This window comes from Rhinatrema bivittatum, chromosome 2 (assembly GCF_901001135.1).
Source record: "Rhinatrema bivittatum chromosome 2, aRhiBiv1.1, whole genome shotgun sequence".
Classification (NCBI taxonomy): domain Eukaryota; kingdom Metazoa; phylum Chordata; class Amphibia; order Gymnophiona; family Rhinatrematidae; genus Rhinatrema; species Rhinatrema bivittatum.
The window spans coordinates 258,514,202-258,533,297 of NC_042616.1; the positions used below are offsets into that span (position 1 = coordinate 258,514,202).

A 19,096-nucleotide genomic window follows, 5' to 3' on the forward strand; every position below is an offset into this window, starting at 1 on the left:
CTTTTCTGCTTTCGGAGGATTATTGTTGGATGAGAGTTTGTATATTCACAATTTAATTTGTATTACTTTTTAAGTTTAATTATTTGTAATCTCCCAAGTAAAAAGCAAGCTAATGTAAACTTAAATGTAAAACATTTATTAGAGTAATGATAAGTTTTCAACATAAACACATAAAATCAAAAAATGTAAATTTATTGGTGTCTGTATTATTCTTTTATAGATGATATAAATTGATGATGTTATAGAAAACTATTTATGACATCATGACATTAACAACACAAATTGCATTTGCAAAGATTTTCCATGATATATTTACTTAGTATTTTATGAAATATAAAATTTAATAATTGTTTTAGCTATAACATAGGACCCTTCAAATTGTCATTGGGTCAGAAATCACATTTATTTGAAATGTTTTTATGTCACACTATCTAACATCCTAGGTGGCTTACAATGGAACATATGCCATAAAATACCCCTGTGCACATAATTTCACTCTTTCCTAATGTCCACTGGTCACATGATGCAAGCTTTGAATTTCCAAATTTTTATTGCTTTCATGTTGTAATCGTACTGTTTCTATAACAACGTTTTTTTTAAAAAAAAATATTTTTATTTTAAGTTAGACCCAATTTTGAAAGAGCACTGAGTTCTTTAATTTAGGTCCCTAAGGGAGTCATTTACCAAAGATTTTCTCCCATTTTGTGTCTATAGAAAAAATGCTTAGGGGTAGATTTTCAGACGAGCGCGAACAGCCTACTTTTGTTTGCGCTCCAGGCGCAAACAAAAGTACGCTGGATTTTAGTAGATACGCGCGGAGCCGCGCGTATCCACTAAAATCCTGGATCGGCGCGCGCAAGGCTATCGATTTTGTATAGCCTGCGCGCGCCGAGCCGCGCTGCCTCCCCCCGTTCCCTCCAAGGCCGCTCCGAAATCGGAGCGGCCTCGGAGGGAACTTTCCTTTGCCCTCCCCTCACCTTACCCTCCCTTCCCCTACCTAACCCACCCGCCCGGCCCTGTCTACACCCCCCCCTTACCTTTGTCGGGGGATTTACGCCTCCCGGAGGGAGACGTAAATCCCCGCGCGCCAGCGGGCCTGCTGCGCGCCGGGCCGCGACCTGGGGGCGGGTACGGAGGGCGCGGCCACGCCCCCGGGCCGTAGCCACGCCCCGTACCCGCCCCCAAAACACGGCCGACACGCCCCCGGAACGCCGCGACGACCGGGCCCGCCCCCCGACACGCCCCCGACACGCCCCCCTCCGAGAACCCCGGGACTTACGCGAGTCCCGGGGCTCTGCGCGCGCCGGGAGGCCTATGTAAAATAGGCTTCCCGGCGCGCAGGGCCCTGCTCGCCTAAATCCGCCTGGTTTTGGGCGGATTTAGGCGAGCAGGGCTCTGAAAATCTACCCCTTAGTAAATAGGGCCCTAACGGGGATTCATCATTCCGCGATGATTACAGCAGAATGATTATGTGCAGAACCAAAAAGGGGTGGGGGTCGATAGTGTACAGCCGGCTGTATCACTGCGCTGCATTTTCGCCTTCCACGGTTGCAGCCAATGCTGTACACTATCGCCCTCATAGCACCACGGCAAAAGGAGGTGTTATTACCCGTGCTACTGCTGGTGATAATGTCCAAAACATTATTGTCCACAGCGATGCTGCCACCTCATTTGCTTTAATCCCACCCAAACTCTACCCCTTCCTCTAATTTAAATTTTACCGCTGCAATGCGGTAGTTATCGTGTGCGGTAGGGTGTTATCGCGTACAATAATGCTCTAACGCACACGATAAGCCCACACCTAACTTTAATTTTAGGGACCTTAACTTGAGCTACTTACAGTTAGGCAAATATAGGGATGCCTATTATTAGGCACTTGACTTAGACACTCAGTGCTGGAAATTAGCGCTGAATGCCTAATTTCTTTTCCCTAAATTCGTCAGTCAGGTATGGCTTAGATTTCCATAGTGAATCATCATCATCATTTATTTGTGTCATGCATTTCCATCATGAGAGTTCAATGCATGTTACAGCCAATTATGGTTCAGTAATAGGAATTAGGGATATTGGTGCACTGGAGGATTATAATTTGCAAACAATAGCAGACACGTGTAACAACACTTGAGAAGGAGTATATTGGGAGGATACATAAAGCAATGATATTTATAATACAGGTATAACATGACAAGTAGATTCAGCAGCTGTGACGTTCATGTAATCTTTTGGGACTAAGATTTTGGATCAGGGATCTGGTCAGGAGTTTATTGGTTGGGCTGTAGGCCAAAAGCTGCTACAAATAGCTAGGCTTTCAAATGCTTCCTAAAGGTTAGGAGGTCTGGAGCAGGGCTGATCTCAGGTGGCAAAGAGTTCCAGAAGGTGGGGGCTGACCCTGCAAAGGTTCTTTTTCTGGTGTTTGAGAGTTTCATTTCTTTGGGGACTGGCACCACTAAGCGGGCCTGAGGTAGAGAAGCACAATGGGAAGGGAGGACTGCATGGGGCAAGTCGATTGTGCTGCACACCTACATTTATTTAGTTTCTGATGCTATACTTCAGTTCCTTTTTTCCATTTGCTGCAGCTTTATGTTTTATCAGTCTTATTTTCAAAACACACCAGAACTATAAAGATTCACAAAGGACTTAAAATATCCTACAAAATGTACAAAAACTAATTTTTTTTTCCACCTTTGATACATCAGAATCACAATTGCTTTGTTCTCTTGGGAAGCATCTGTGACTCCCATCTGCCTAGCAATCATAAATGAGCAGACAGCTCCAAATTGTGACCAATAATCAATTCCATATCTTTTTGTATGTCAGTCCAGGATCTTCTTACAATAGGGGCGGATTTTCAGAGCCCTGCTCGCGTAAATCCGCCCAAAACCGGGCGGATTTACGCGAGCAGGGCCCTGCGCGCCGGGAAGCCTATTTTACATAGGCCTCCCGGCGCGCGCAGAGCCCCGGGACTCGCGTAAGTCCCGGGGTTCTCCGAGGGGGTCGTGTCGGGGGCGTGTCGGGGGCGGGCCCGGTCATCGCAGCGTTTCGGGGGCGTGTCGGCAGCGTTTTGGGGGCGGGTACGGGGGCGTGGCTACGGCCCGGGGCGGTCCGGGGGCGTGGCCGCACCCTCCGTACCCGCCCCCAGGTCGCGGCCCGGCGCGCAGGAGGCCTGCTGGCGCGCGGGGATTTACGCCTCCCTCTGGGAGGCGTAAATCCCCCGACAAAGGTAAGGGGGGGGTTTAGACAGGGCCGGGCGGGTGGGTTAGGTAGGGGAAGGGAGTGGAAGGTGAGGGGAGGGCAAAGGAAAGTTCCCTCCGAGGCCGCTCCGATTTCGGAGCGGCCTTGGAGGGAACGGGGGTAGGCTGCGCGGCTCGGCGCGCGCCGGCTATACAAAATCCATAGCCTTGCGCGCGCCGATCCAGGTTTTTAGCAGATACGCGCGTATCTACTAAAATCCAGCGTACTTTTGTTTGCGCCTGGAGCGCAAACAAAAGTAGGCTATTCGCGCGCCTTTTAAAATCCGCCCCATAGTGCATACCCACCACATATGTATGCAAAAGGCTTATTCCTTACCCTACAACCTCTCCAGCATAACGGGCTAGGGATAATATGCTTAGACAAGGAGAGAGGGTATCTGTATGTTATATGTAACAATTTATACATTAGTTCTCTTTTTATTACATATTGAACGTTTCTGGATGGAACACTAGAGAGCACAACTTGTCAAATGTTTGAATCGGGGGGGGGGGGGGGTGTTTGTGTCTGTAGGTAGATATGTGTGTCTATGGGGCCTATGCAATAAAGTTTAACATTTTAACATGTACATTAAGGGACTTTTGTGCACACTAAGCCTATCATGCTAAACAGTAAGGCCTTGATGTGCATGTTAAAATGGCATATGGTGAAGGGTCTTTTATGGACATCATTCGCTGATATCCTTCCTGCAATGTTTAAACTCTTTTGGATAGGGTGGTTTGGGCTATGTTCAACATACATTTGAGTTTCTATGGGATGGGATTATGAGGATAAGATCTATAGGACCTCAAGTTTTAGTTTTTTTATTTTTATATTTCCTCTTCTTAACTGGCTATGTTGTAATATAGCCAGTTAAGGCTAAAGTTATCTGGGTATACGTATTAGAATAACTTTAAACCTAATAGGCTACATTAAATCATAGCCAGTTAGATTTGAAAGTTATCTGGGTACGTATACCTGCCTAACTTTAGGTGACTATATTCAGTAGGAGACTTGTCTCACTAAATATCCCTGATAAGCTGGCTAATTTGTCTATTGAGGGTCCCTTTTCTGAATATCTATAATGGCGTTTCCATGAGACACTAAAGGGAGGCTTTTTTTAGTTGTTCAATGCCTTGGAAGAATGGTGAGAGGCAGGAAATGTGCTCTCTGGAGAGGATTCTCAAATTTCTCACTTGATTGCACTGGGAAAGCCACCTGTCTTTCCCCAGAGATAGAGTGCACACATTTCCCATACTTCTTGTATGTTGTGCTGGTGTGAGAGCTTCCACTTGCTTTTTCCACCAAGAGAGGAAAGCTCCGCCTTCTACAAAATCTTCTTTGTCAAAGGATCTCTAGTGAGGTGCCGTAACTCCACAGCTGTGAGCTAAATTCTACTTTGGTGCAAGGGAAGTTGGTGAGGGCTCTGGGCGTGCAACCTTTGGAAGGTGACCAGTTCAAAAGGAGGAGAGTGGAGCCATTGCTGAAAGACTACAGCACTTACAAATACCCGCAAGGATTAGTTATAACAGCAGAGCCAGCATTGTTACTGAAGCGGTCTTGGAGGCTGAAGGAAAAGCAGAAGAAGCTCCTGAAATCTGCTTTTACTGCCCTGTAGTTATGTCATTTTCTTGTGGGACTGTGAACTGTAAATTTTGGGGAGAATCCAAAAGTCTGAGCATTTGTTTTCTGCCCTTTTTTAAAATTATTTTTCAGTAACCTTCAATTTTGAAGCAACAACTTTGTGAAGAGTTTTCTTTTATTTATAAGGGAATTGCAAAGTTTCCCTGCTTATTGGAGTGGTGGCAGATCTCTAATGGTCTCTGTCAGCAAAGTTAGTGGAGCAGTAAGGTATTGTGACAGTCCAGTGACATCACAATAGTGGAAAGTGTCTTTCTGCTCAGAGTATAAATCCCTGTGCATTGGGACAGGATTTTCTTTTCCTGCCACCAGTACCTGGAGTGCTAGGGCTTGAAGGCTTGGGAGCACCTGGGCTGCAAGGTAGTGGATCTCCAGTACCAAACAGACCTGAGGGGTGTGGAGAGTGCCGCTGAGACTCTGTCTTCACTATAGATCCGGTGAGTGGGTTAGTGAATCAGTGAGGTAGAAGAGCTCTGTGAGAAGAAACTGGCTAAGGAGCTGGCTCAAAAAGCAGCAACCCCTTCAGAGATAAAAAGGAGACTGCCAGCATGAAGTCTCTGAAGAAGCCTCTTATCTGGAGAGAGAAACAATCTGGAGGAATTTCCAAAAAAGCATCCAGCCTGCCATCACTTGATGGGAACTATAACCTGCAATTATCTTTTTGTATCTTTTATTTTTATGGACTGATCCTGCATCATTTTTCGGTAAATGTACTTTTGCTTGTACTGCCAAACCCCTGGTCTGCACATTTGCTTCACTGAGAAGTGGCTATGCTTGCTGACAGAGGGGCTGATGCAAAAAAATGTGCTGAAAGTGGGTGCTGAGTGCTCAGCGCTCGCTTTCCTAACGCGCCCCCAGGCCCCTCTCCTGGGGGTGCCATACAATTTTTAAATAAATTAGGGGTCATGCTGTCAAGGAGGCGCTAGGGTTGATTGCGCACCCCTAGTGCCTCCTTGACAGCAGTGCCCCGGAGAGGTCGGCTGTCCGCTGGTTAAGAAAAACGGATGCTGAATTTGTCAGCGTCCATTTTCCTGCTCGGCGCACAGCCACAGGTTCAGAAAACAGACGCTGGTTAACTGAGCATCTGTTTCCCGAACCTGACTGCCGGAACTTAAAAAAAAATTGTTTTTTTAAAATCTTTCATTCCTCCGACTTTATATCACCACAATATTAAGGTAGATGATGTACAAAACAGTATTTTCTGCTTTTCTGTACAACTTTTTTTTTTTGGGGGGGGGCGCTCAGAAATTAACGCTTGCTCTGGGCAGATATTAATTTCTGAGTGCAAAAATGTGCATATTGGATGCACATTTTTTTTTTTTTGCATTTGGGGTGACTAATAGCCTCATCAACATGCATTTGCATGTGATGATCGCTATAAGTTTTGTGGCGTATTGGCTGCGTGTTGTGGAGGCGCTAATCCCCTTATAGCATAAGGGGCTATGGTCACGCCTACACAACCTGCGTCCAACTACGGGTTAAACAGTGCCCTCAGCTGAGCGCACTGTATTGCATCGGCTCCAGTGTGCTGGAGAGTAGAAGAGGGACACGAGATCCACAGAGATAGTGCTTTGAAGCTTGTCTTCTCCTGCCCATCATGTGCCCAGTGGTATGGGACGTGGAATGCCAGCCCCCACCCACCAAGAATAACTGGTTATCACTATAGAGGGATACCAGGCTTACATATTGACTATGTGCAATCCCCTTGGACCGAAGAACAGAAGCTGTCCTCCAGTACTAACATTTTTAAAATATAGGGAATATCTTGAACAAAGTACCAATCAAAGTTTTATTTCATAAACCAAACAATTTATGTTGCTTGCTACAAAGCTGCTCCCAGGAGCTCAGAGAGATCAAAGAAGGAACTGCTAGAATATTTTTTAAACTAATTTATTTTAAAATTTTCCTTGATATCGTGCAAGTATATTTGCTCTCATGTGAACAGGCTGTTCTCTGGCTACCCCACAAAATCCTTTCGAGCAAGCTGTTCTCTTGTTCCTTCCATTTGGTTGAGTCTAGATCAGAGCTTCCGAAACCTGCCCTGAGGACCCCACCACTAGTCTTGTTTTCAGGATATCCACAATGAATATGATTGAGATAAATTTGCATAGCATGGAGACTCAGTATATGTAAATTCATCTCATGCATATTCATTGTGTCTATCCTGAAAACATGACTGGCTGTGGGGTCCCCAGGACAGGGTTTGGGAAGCCCTGCTCTAGATCCCCTAATCTAGATTGGTTCCCTCACTTCCACTAATCTTTCCCTATAGATCTGCTCCTCTCTTGCTCTTCATGTTGCTGGCCTTCTCAGAAGTATTTCTTACAGTTTCTGGGGTTGGACTTGCAGGCTGTTGAACTCTACCCAGGGTTCTCCTTTTCTTTTCTCTCTGTTCAACTCAGCTTTATTGAGCTGAATTTGACTTTGTCCCTGAGCTGTTCGTTATTTTTTTTGGCCCTTCTGCCTAGGTGCTCTGCCACCACTTTAGATATATCATAGTAAAAACAGGATACAAGATTTCTTGAATTCATTCTATTTAAAAAAAATGCTCAAGAGAAACCACATATAGAATTTATTTTTGCATTCCTAAATATTCCTTAAATATCAGAAATTAACATTTTAATGTGTCATCTAGACCATGGATGATAAACTCTAGTTGTTGAGTTCTTCAAACACAACTGGTTTCCAGGTTATTCATAATGACTATTCATAAGATTTATTGCCCACAGTGACTCTTTTTTTATGGCTAACCTACATATCTTGGCACCTTGAAAATGAGATCAGTTTGCAGAGAGTAAAGGTTAAATGGTTATAATGTATGTGCCTCCTATACTTACAGTTTAAGTTTGTGCACATGAAGGTTTGAAGTGATCTGTTGGAAATTGTTCAGCGTGTGGTGGATAAAGGAATTACGTTTTCTAAACTCATAGCTGTGTACCACTGGGCTATATTAACCACCTATCACAAGGTTTACAAGCTAGAGAAGCCAGAGTAGCAGAGTCTAGAAACTAAAAAGATTGCAAAGCAGCTTTCAAACCTGAAAACAAAGTGAGACTGTCCAGAATTGACCTTATGAGAGTGCAGGACCCAGGAAAAATCAATCACAAGGGGCTGAGGCCCTGATCCATAGCCCCCTGAGGATGGCCATAGGACTGCCACATCTCAAAGGAAAGCCCATAGGATTGTGACCATATTAATTAGGAGTGTGCAGGGAAGACACTTTCATTTTCCATTTGTTTAGTTTGTCCATGTTGCCTGCATTTTGTTTTTGCTTCTGTTTTGGTTCTCTTACAGTCAATGAAAGCTTCCAAGGTGCTCAATAGAGCTGATTTTCAAAGCCATTAACGCTCATAAAACCTAGTTTTATGTGCATAAATAGCCCTTTCAAAACAGACTGGGAAACTATGGGGTAGATTTTCAAACGTGTGCTCGAGTATCCATGTGTGCACGCTTCCCGGCACGCACACATGGATGTGCTGATTTTCTAACATGCGCGCATGTTAGAAAATCAACAGGCTGCACACACTTGCGCACTAGATTTTATAATCCACGCGTATATGTGCGGACAGCGCGTGCAAGGGGGGGATTTTTGCAATTTTTGTGCGGTGACGCATTTGGACTTTCCCCAGTTCCCTCCCAGTCCGCTCCAATTATGGACTGGACTGGGAGAGAAATTCCCTACCCCCTACCTAAATTCCCTCTCTCTTCCCCTCCCCTCCCCTCCCTATCCCCTAAACCCAACTTTTTTTTTTTTGTTTTACAGCTTCATCTCCTGAGCTGAAGTAAGTTGCGCGCCAACCGGCGCACCGTGCGTACCGGTGTTTACGCGTGTGGCCGGGCCCCTTTGAAAATTTGCTCGGTGCGCGCAAGGCCCGGCCACGTGCATAAACCCCAGTATGCGCGCGGGCCTTTTAAAATCTACCCGTTTGTGCGTAAAAGTATGTAGGTAAACTGCTTATGCATGTACTTTATGCAAACTACAAAGAGGAATTCTAGGAGGTGGAACTGGCGCTTACGCGCATACATTTTGATTGTAAAAAGTATGCACATGTTAACCCTCATAAGTTATAGCCTCCGAAGAGCACATAAGTTTTTGTTTTGAAAATGCTGGCTAAAGTTTGCTTGTGCAAGTTACAAGCAGACTTTAGCCCTACCCACAGAGTTACCCTCATTGACTGTAACAGACGCTAAGGGGCAGATTTTAAAAATGTACGCGCGTGCGTACTTTTGTTTGCACAACTGGCGCAAACAAAAATCCGGGGTCGGCGCACGCAAGGCTGCGCAAAATTGGCAGCCTGCGCGCGTCGAGCCGTGCAGCCTGCCTCCGTTCCCTGCGAGGTCATTCCGAAATTGGGGTGGCCTCAGAGGGAACATTTTTTTTGTCCCCCCCCACCTTTCCCTCCCTTCCCCATCTAACCCACCCCCGAGCCCTAACAAAATCCCCCTCCCTATCTTATTTTGTTGAGTTATGCCTGCCTCTGGCTGGTGTAACTTGTGCGCGTCGCCGGCTCCCTGCCCCGGCGCAGGCCGCTGTGGCGCCGCCCCCGGACCGCCGCCACGCCTCTGTACACACCCCTGGACACACCCCGAATGGCGTGCTGCCCCCGGCACGCCCTGACATGCCCCCCCAAGCAAAGCTCCGGGACTTACGCTCGTCTCGGGGTTTTGCACGTGCCGGCAGCCTATGCAAAATAGGCGCACCAGTGCAGGGCTTTTAAAATCTACCCCTGAAAGCACAAAAGTTTGTTTCCACACCTCATCCAGCATTTTTCCCCTTTTCCAGGAGCCTGACCACCTTTCCTCCTTGTGGGCCTGTGCTTCTCTCTCCCTCTACTCCCACCACAGTATCCATTCCCCTCTCTGGCACTGGATTCTGTGGCAACTCCAGATCTGTGGCTCTCTTCAGCCATAGGCATGTGAGCTCTGCCAGCAGCCTGGGACTCCCACCATCTTCAGCTGCTGGTAGGTAGGTGAACTCTGCCAGCAGCCTGAACAATCTGCTGTCTTTGGCCACAGGCAGTATGGACTCAGAGGCCCTGGACTGTCTCCTTTCCTCTTTGGTGCTAGTCAGGCAATAGCACTGTGAGTATGTTTGAAACTCACGGGTCAACACTTCCTTCTTGCTCACCTTGCAAGCTTTGAATTTAATCTTGCAAGTTCAGCAAGTAGGAAATGCCAACCTGTAAGTTTTAAATACACTTGTGGCTGTGGCTTGGCATATATGCTCCCAGTGTTCCTCCACACAAATGATATTTTCATTTGGTTTTGTGTTGTTTCAGATGGGAAATGACACAAACTAAAGTAGAAATTATTGTTGGCATTTTCCCATGTATGACTACACATCTTTAATATTAATTCAATTTTTTATGACCAAAAAAAAATCTAAATTGGCAGATTTATCCTAATGAATTAAAATGTTGTTGAAGCAACTTTCCAACTTAACCAACTAAAAATGAAGAGGTCCATAGTCAGCTGCTAACTTAGCTCATATATTCAGTGGAGCAGTTGCACTGCTGAATATATTAGGGATGTGAATCGTTTTTTGACAATTTAAAATATCGTCCAATATATTTTAAATCGTCAAAAATCGTTAGGGCCATGATACAATACCAATTCCCCCGATTTATCGTTAAAAAATCGTAAATCGGGGGAAGGGGGAGGGCAGGAAAACCGGCACACTAAAACCCCCTAAAACCCATCCCCGACCCTTTAAATTAAATCCCCCACCCTCCCGAACCCCCCCCAAATGCTTTAAATTACCTGGTGATCCAGCGGTGGTCCAGAACGGCAGCGGTCCGGACCGGCCCCCTCAATTGAATCCTTTTGTCTTCAGCCGGCGCCATTTTGCAAAATGGCCGCCGCAAAATGGCGACGGCCATAGACAAAAACGATTCGACGCAGGAGGTCGTTCCGGACCCCCGCTGGACTTTTGGCAAGTCTTGTGGGGGTCAGGAGGCCCCCCCAAGCTGGCCAAAAGTTTCTGGGAGTACAGCGGGGTTCAGGAAGCGATTTCTTGCCGTGAATCGTTTTCCGTACGGAAAATGGCGCCGGCAGGAGATCGACTGCAGGAGGTCATTCAGCGGGGGTTCCGGACCTCCTGCGTCGAATCGTTTTTGTCTATGGCCGCCGCCATTTTGCGGCGGCCATTTTGCAAAATGGCGGCGGCTGAAGACAAAAGGATTCAATTGAGGGGGCCATTCCGGACCGCCGCCGTTCTGGACCACCAGGTAATTTAAAGCATTTTGGGGGGGGGTTCGGGAGGGTGGGGGATTTAATTTAAAGGGTCGGGGGTGGGTTTTAGGGGGTTGGCTCACGATTTTAACGATTTTTCACGATATTTTTAAAACCCAAACGGCAACAATACGATTCCCTCCCCCTCCCAGCCGAAATCGATCGTTAAGACGATCGAGGACACGATTCACATCTCTAGAATATATCCAACTGTATTAAAGTTAGCTGGATAGGTTTATCTGGCTGATTTTAGGGCAAGTCTATGGACTGACTAGAATTAGCAGGAGAAGTCATCCAGCCAACTCTGAATATCTAAGTTAGCCGCTAACTCAACTCCTTCCGTTTACACCCCTGGAATGGCCCTAACTCATCTGGCTAAATTCTATTCAGTTATCTTATCTGGCTAACATTTAAACAGATAAATGCCCAAATCTTTATTTAGCCACATAACTTCTGAGTTATCTAGGCAAATGCCTTTGAATATGGACCTCGTTGTTTCGAATGCTTGCCTATTAGATATACTATATAGCTTCAACCGTTTTATTTCTTCTGGGGCAAGTCCTGGAACTTATTGGCAGTGCTGTTTTCTGCAACATGGGGGATCCAGGCTCAAACTTTCCAGGATTAAATGATACATTTTAGATTATTGTGCCCTAAAGTGTAGGGTTAAAGTTCATCTCCCCAAATTTCATCTCATTTAACTGGAAAGATCTGCATGCAATACATACTGAAGGGCCAATGTAATAAGATGCACTCGGCAGAGTACACAGTTTAACCCATAGTTGTGCGCAAAACTCCCGATGCAGCAAAGAGTTTTACTCTCAACACTATGCCTGCAGTTAGCACCCCTCCATGTAAATTTAGAGGTAATAAAAGGCATTAGCTATTTAGTGGTAGACAGGTGTAACTCATGTTCTCTTCAAGTTGGAAATTAGACTCCTGGCCATTGATGGAGTAAAGTTTTTGGTGCTAGTGTTTAATGAATGGGCCTGATTGGAAGTCATGGTGCTGGGAACCTGCACTCTGGATTTATATACACAAAAAGTGATTGGTGCACGCAAATCTTTCCCTCCTGTCCCTCTGTTTACCTATAGTCCTCTCTCCTAATGAGATTTTCCCCAAACGAAAGCTTTTACTTGCCCATGGGAAACAGTGAAATAAATGCAGACTGTCTTGAAATAAAATATGTCCTAGTACTAAAAAGAGCCAGCCTCTAAGTGGAAGGAAGCACGAACCCAGGCACCATCCTCACCCCCGTCTGAGGCTGAATGTCAATTAGGGATGTGAATCATTTTTCAACGATTGTAATTATCGTCCGATAATGTTAATATCATCTTAAATCATTATAGAACACAATACAATAGAAATTCTAACGATTTATCGTTAAAAATCGTTAAATCGTGTTAGTGCGCACTAACTCCCGTTAGTGCGCACTAACAGAAAATGATACAAATTGACACTTTCCAGGTCACTGAAGGTCAGTTAGGAATGAATATGTATTCCTATTGGCTGGCTGCCCTCTTATCTATTGATGTTACCAAGGTTCCCACTGAGGTGATGGTTGGGGGGATGGGAAATGGAACTGGAAACTCACGAACACCAACAGAAAATGATACAAATTGTTGACACTTCCCAGGTCAGTAAAGGTCACTTAGGAATGAATATGTATTCCTATTGGCTGGCTGTGCTCTTATCTATTGATGTTACCAAGGTTCCCACTGAGTTAATGGTTGGGGGGATGTGAAATGGAAACAGTTGGAAGCTTGACAAAAAAAGTAACGTGATGATCATCACTCATGTACTAGAACTTGTTTGTTTATTATTTTTGTTAGCAGGCATGTGAAATGCTAGTGCATGTTGAATTTGCCAATCACTGTGCATTTTAGAAAGGTGGTCCTGGCTGGAACTACACAGTTCAAATATATGTGGTAATTGATTGTTGGTAAGTGTATTTTTTAAGTAGCCACTCTGGCCACCAGATCACGGATCATGGAGAGCTGCATCCCTGCTCCCAGCCAGTCTGGGGCTGCCTGTCCCAGTCATCCATGGAGGGCTGCATCCCTGCTCCCAGGCAGTCCGGGGCTGCCTGTCCCAGTAATCCATGGAGAGCTGCATCCCTGCTCCCAGCCAGTCTGGGGCTGCCTGTCCCAGTCATCCATGGAGGGCTGCTTCCCTGCTCCCAGCCAGTCTGGGGCTGCCTATCCCTGTAATCCATGCAGAGCTGCATCCCTGCTCCCAGCCAGTCTGGGGCTGCCTGTCCCAGTAATCCATGCAGAGCTGCATCCCTGCTCCCAGCCAGTCTGGAGATCACAACACTCCTGGTATTAATAGGGATAGGGCACTGTGTGCAGGAAGATCACAACACTCCTGGTATTGATAGGGATAGGGCACTGTGTGCAGGAAGATCACAACACCCCTGGTATCAGGGTTAGGGCACTGTGTGCAGGAAGATCACAACACTCCTGGTATTAATAGGGATAGGGCACTGTGTGCAGGAAGATCACAACACCCCTGGTGTCAGGGTTAGGGCACTGTGTGCAGGAAGATCACAACACTCCTGGTATTGATAGGGATAGGGCACTGTGTGCAGGAAGATCACAACACCCCTGATGTCAGGGTTAGGGCACTGTGTGCAGGAAGATCACAACACTCCTGGTGTTAATTAATAGGGATAGGGCACTGAGTGCAGGAAGATCATAACACCCCTGGTATCAGGGTTAGGGCACTGTGTGCAGGAAGATCACAACACTCCTGGTATTAATAGGGATAGGGCACTGTGTGCAGGAAGATCACAACACTCCTGGTATTGATAGGGATAGGGCACTGTGTGCAGGAAGATCACAACACCCCTGGTATCAGGGTTAGGGCACTGTGTGCAGGAAGATCACAACACCCCTGGTATCAGGGTTAGGGCACAAGTTCTAGTCACATTGAATGATCACATTACTTTTTTTGTCAAGCTACCAACTGTTTCCATTTCCCATCCCCCATATACTGTCAGTGGGAACCTTGGTGACATGAATAAATAAGAGGGCAGCCAATAGGAATACATATTCATTCCTAAACTGACCTTAACTGACCTCAAAAGTGTCAAATTGTATCATTTTCTGTTAGTGCGCACTAATCGGAAAAAACGATTTTTAACGATTTTTTAACTAAAAAATCGTGCCAAACACGATTTTCTTCTCCTGCCAGACGATTTCAATCGTTAAGACGATAGGGCACACGATTCACATCCCTAATGTCAATGATGGGTGCATTCTCAGTGTCCGGAAAAATTCTGAGCAATCCATGTGCTTCCGAGAAAAGATGTAGTCTGGTGTGTATCTCTCCTTTCGTGGTGATAAACAGTGTCTATACAGTCTCTCTCTCTCTCTTTATATATGGCACCATATGACTAGAATTGGTACACTAAAGGGATTAGCAATAATGTGAAATCCCTTTTTTCATTCCCTTCCCTTTTTCTGCCATTTCCCTTCCCAATACTTTAAAGAAGCTTTTCTGTATAATATGTGTTTTCACTTTCTAAGGCTAACACATGTTTTTTACCCTCTTATTTTTCAGTGTTATGCTTTTAGAGCTTTGAGGTTTCTCTTTAGTATGGAAAGAAATAGACATCTCTTCAAAAGGTATAGTATTCAAATGTACTCTATGTTGGAGTTCAGTTCCAAAAAGCAAGGCACTCAAGTCATCTTACAATAAATACAACCTTGGGTATATCACAAATAAACTCCTGACGCAATTTTGGATCCCCTTGGAATGTGTCATCTTGCTTCCAATTACATAGCTAAGTTAAAAATAATCCACATCCAAAAGTTATTAGTATATTCTAATAGTATCCTTAATAACAATAAACTGTAGTGCAAACCGTATTTAAACTTTGCAGAAATGGTACATTCAGTGCAAACATTTTGACTCAGTCTTTGCCTTGTTCTTCTTTACTGAGCACATTGAAGGTTGACTGTGGTTGAACTCTCTTTTATTGATCCTATTTTACAGATAAGCTTCCAAGTGTATAATTGTGTTTTCCTGATCATTTTTTTTCCAGCAGTTTATAGTACAAAAACTCAACTTCTATAACCTTGGCACCTGTTTTTAAATAATGTAAATTAATGTACAATATAAATTGTCATCAAAGTAACATATTCCTTACTCTGGGCTGGCTAATATGTAACAAGAGATTTTTATTAAAGGCAACAATTTTCATCAATTCACTCAGTTATTCCACATTAGCAGTACATAAAATCATAGCCACAACCTCACACCCTAGACAATCCATCTTAAGTGATTCATTATCAGACTATTTTAATGGAATGTGCTGCGTAGCTGATGACACAAAGGAAAGAGAATTATAACTGATGGTTTTCTTGGTTATTTTTCTGCATTGGCTTTTATATATTAAAACAAAGTACAATGTAATAAGTTTCATGAGTTATTCCATTTTTTTGGGAGAATTTGTTTTCACAGCAATATTTTGTTACTATTTCTAAACTTAAAATATGGGATGCAATGGCTAAGAGAGAGTAACAAATATAGGACCGTATTCCAAAGGACATTTCCTCATTTTTACTGAATAATGCCCATAGTCTTAGGAAAAATGAATGTTTTCTTTTAAATAATAGATAAGTAACTTCAATCTAATCGAGTCCAATCTGTGCATGAAGTTTTCCGGAGTACCTTAGAGATTTGTTTCTCTGTTAAACCTCATTTCATTTTTGACAGATTGAAGGGCAAGAAGGAGAAGTCATTCCTTCCTGCTCTGCCAAGAGTAGAATAGTGAAGCCTTGCAAGTTATTTTTTATTTACCTTAATGGATGCTTGTGGCAGTGAGTGATTGTCAAGGTTTGAGCTAAATTCCTGCACGCTGGAGTCTTCAGTGTGCCTTCATTGTCAATTGTGACTTTCACCTCTGGTTATATATTAAATTCCTGGCTTATTCCTGGACTTTAACTAAACTTTGCAAGGGCAGACGTGTCAACGGGTCTGGGGAGAGGAGGGAGGAGAGTAGCTCCCCTCTGAATTTCTGGCTGGCTGACGGGAGGAGGCCTCCTCATGATGAAAACAGCTGGGGGTCCCCCTCAAATGCTGAAGTTGCACACCAGTGGCTATAGATCAGCTTGTACTGCTGGGGTAGAGGCAGCAGCAGCATAAAGCACTGGTGACCCACCCTTTGCTGAGTCACGTTGGTGCCCCCTGGGCCTGGTACCCTGATTGGTTAACCCATCTAGCCTGTCCCTTCCAACAGCTTTGAGTAAGGAGCCTATTTACCAAAGCGCACTAAAAGTACACAATTCTTTTTTTTTTTTTTTGACTACACCAGTCCAAAACGAGTGAGTTTAGTCCCTCATCCAGCTGATGGAGGCAAAGAAAATGTTTTTCAATTTTAAATCTATGATATCACTACTGCATCCATTGAGCACAGACCGGTTTGAGCCAGTATCCTCTTCCTCCAGCTGATGAATGAACTACTGTTGGAGCAGCAGTATTTATCTTACTGGTCTGGCATATAATTGGAATTTAATTAAAAAAAAACCCCAAACAAGCAAAAAAAGGAATGTTTAGACCATGCATCTGCAATCTTTATAGAATAGTGAGTCAACATTTTGTTATGCTCCCATTCCCATTAGAGGGTTCTTAGTTGAGCCAATTTAGAGCAGATATCTAAGGTATTCAATTTGTCTGGGCCATGCTCCTGTAGTTTTTAAACAGTAGTGAGCCAACAGTAGATTATGCTCCCATTCCCATTAGAAGGTTTTTGGTTGAGCCAATTCAGAGCATATATACATATTTTAAAGAAAAGAGAAAAGGATCCTGTCAGAGACTTTGAAATCTTCACAACTTTCTTTACCTTTTGATTAAAAAAAAAATAGGAAAGAAAGGAACCTTTAACTTTGAAAGCTAAGACTGGGAGACTGGGCATGCAAATTGCAAATTAAATTTAATGCAGACAAGTGCAAAGTGATGCACTTAGGAAAGAGTAACCTAAATTATAGCTACACATGCAATGTTCCACATTAGGAAAAGGATCTAGGTTTCATCGTTGAAAATACTTTGAAATCTTCTGCAGCAGCAGCCAAGAAAGCAAATAGAATGCTAGGGATTATTAGGAAAGGAATGGAAAATAAAACAGAGAATATCATCATGTTTCTGTATCGCTCCATGGTACAACCTCATCTTGAGTATTGCGTTCAGTTCTGGTCACCACATCTCAAGAAAGATATAGCAGAATAAGAAAAGGTGCAGAGAAGGACAACCAACATGATAAAGGTAATGGAACAATGCTCCTATGAAGAAAGGCTAAAGAGGTTAGGATTCCAGCTTGGAGAAGAGATGGCTGAGGGGAGACATGATAGAGGTCTAGAAGATGAGTGGAATGGAATGAGTAAATGTTAATCAGTTATTTCATTTTTTTGAAAAGTACAGAGACCTGGAGACACACAATGAAGTTACTGGGTAATACATTTAAAACTAATAAGAGAAAATATTTTACTTAATGCATAATTAAAGTATGGAATTCATTGCTAGAGGATATGGTGAAAGCTATTAGTATAGCTGCGTTTAAAAAAGGTTTGCACAAGTTCCTGGAGAAAAGCTCCATTAACAATTATTAAGGGAGAGTTACAGAATTCTACTGCTTATTCTTGGGATAAGCAGCTTGGAATCCTTCTATCCTGTGGGGTCCTGCCAGGTGCTTGTGACCTGGCTTTGCCACTGTTGGAAACAGGATTCTGGTCTTGATGGACCCTTGGTCTGACTCTGTTTGGCAATGTTCTTATAAGGGCATTCAACCAGTGAGTTTCTAATAATTTATAAACAATTCTAGCCTTCATATCAGAGATTATAAAGCTGTTTTAAGTTATGTCAGATCATTATTGCTGTTGTGCTCTCTGCGACAGTAACAGAAATCAGGCTACCAGACAGTTAACAATTTTTAGTTCATGCAAACTTGCCCCTTCTAACAGGTACCAATTTACTGTTATTCTTAAGAGAGTGTTGGAAGTTGCAGGAATGTGTCCCAATAATTTTGAAACCCATTCTTTCAGAATAGGTGCAACATTCAGGGCCGCCATCTTGCAATTTCCAATGCATTGGGTGATGGCAGTCAGGAGTTTATCATGCACACATTAGGAAAGTGGATGGCACCCCAGCTGGCATTCCTTGATAATGTTGTCATACTTGGTTCAGCATTATCTTACTTTATCTTTCAGTGGGATGTTGGCAACAATGAAAAGTTTGGATTGTAGGCCATTCCTACATCTTCTGCGCCATAAGGCATGGAAAACTCACCAGCCTGGGCTTTCACTTGGGCTTGAGACCCAGTAATGTGTGGGTGTGATGAACTAGAAAGCATTGCATAAGATGGGATCAGCTGATTCCCCTCATGCATTCCTTCCCTGTGAGAGGTGCCCCCCCCCCCCCGATATCATGACCATACACCACAGGGGCAACAATTTAGGCTGCTTTTCCAGTCAGCAACTGCTTCATATCATTAGGAATGACATCGTCCCCTCACCTTATGGATGCCATGGTCCTGTATCTTATGATCTGAGATAGTCCCTCACCGCTCAATGATGTCTCAACGATCGCCTCTGGAAGTGAGTTGCAGCCAAGCTCAATAAGCAGGTGGGTAACTTCATCTTCCAGCATGGTATATATGCCAGACACAGTTGGGCACTTCCCAAGTGTGGGGAACTGTTTTATCATGACAGAGTCCATCTATCAGACATGGGTCAGGAGCTCTTCCTACAAGCATTAAAGCGAGCTGTCCTGCAAACCATTTAGTGTCCAAATGGCCATTGATAGGCAGTAGACAAATATAATGGTAAAAACCGCAGCTTAGTCATTTGTGGGGGTCCGGACAAGAAAATCTGGATTCTGCAGTGGGGTACCCAAGCCAAGAAGGAGGGTGTTGCATCAATGAAGACACATCAGGCAGGATTCGTGGTGAAGCGTGTCCCCGGGAAGGTCACCTCTCCTCCTCCTTCCCCGGGGCTCC

At 44.2% G+C, this 19,096-nt stretch overlaps 1 protein-coding gene across 1 annotated transcript in view; it reads left to right on the forward strand.

Annotated features, from left to right (window-relative positions):
• Positions 1-19,096, forward strand: part of NEK10 (NIMA related kinase 10) — a 587,606-nt gene that overhangs the window by 163,293 nt on the left and 405,217 nt on the right. Inside the window, exon 16 of the mRNA XM_029587074.1 lies at positions 14,665-14,729. Within this exon, the coding sequence (XP_029442934.1) occupies positions 14,665-14,729 (65 nt within the window). The remainder of the gene's footprint in view (positions 1-14,664; positions 14,730-19,096) is intronic.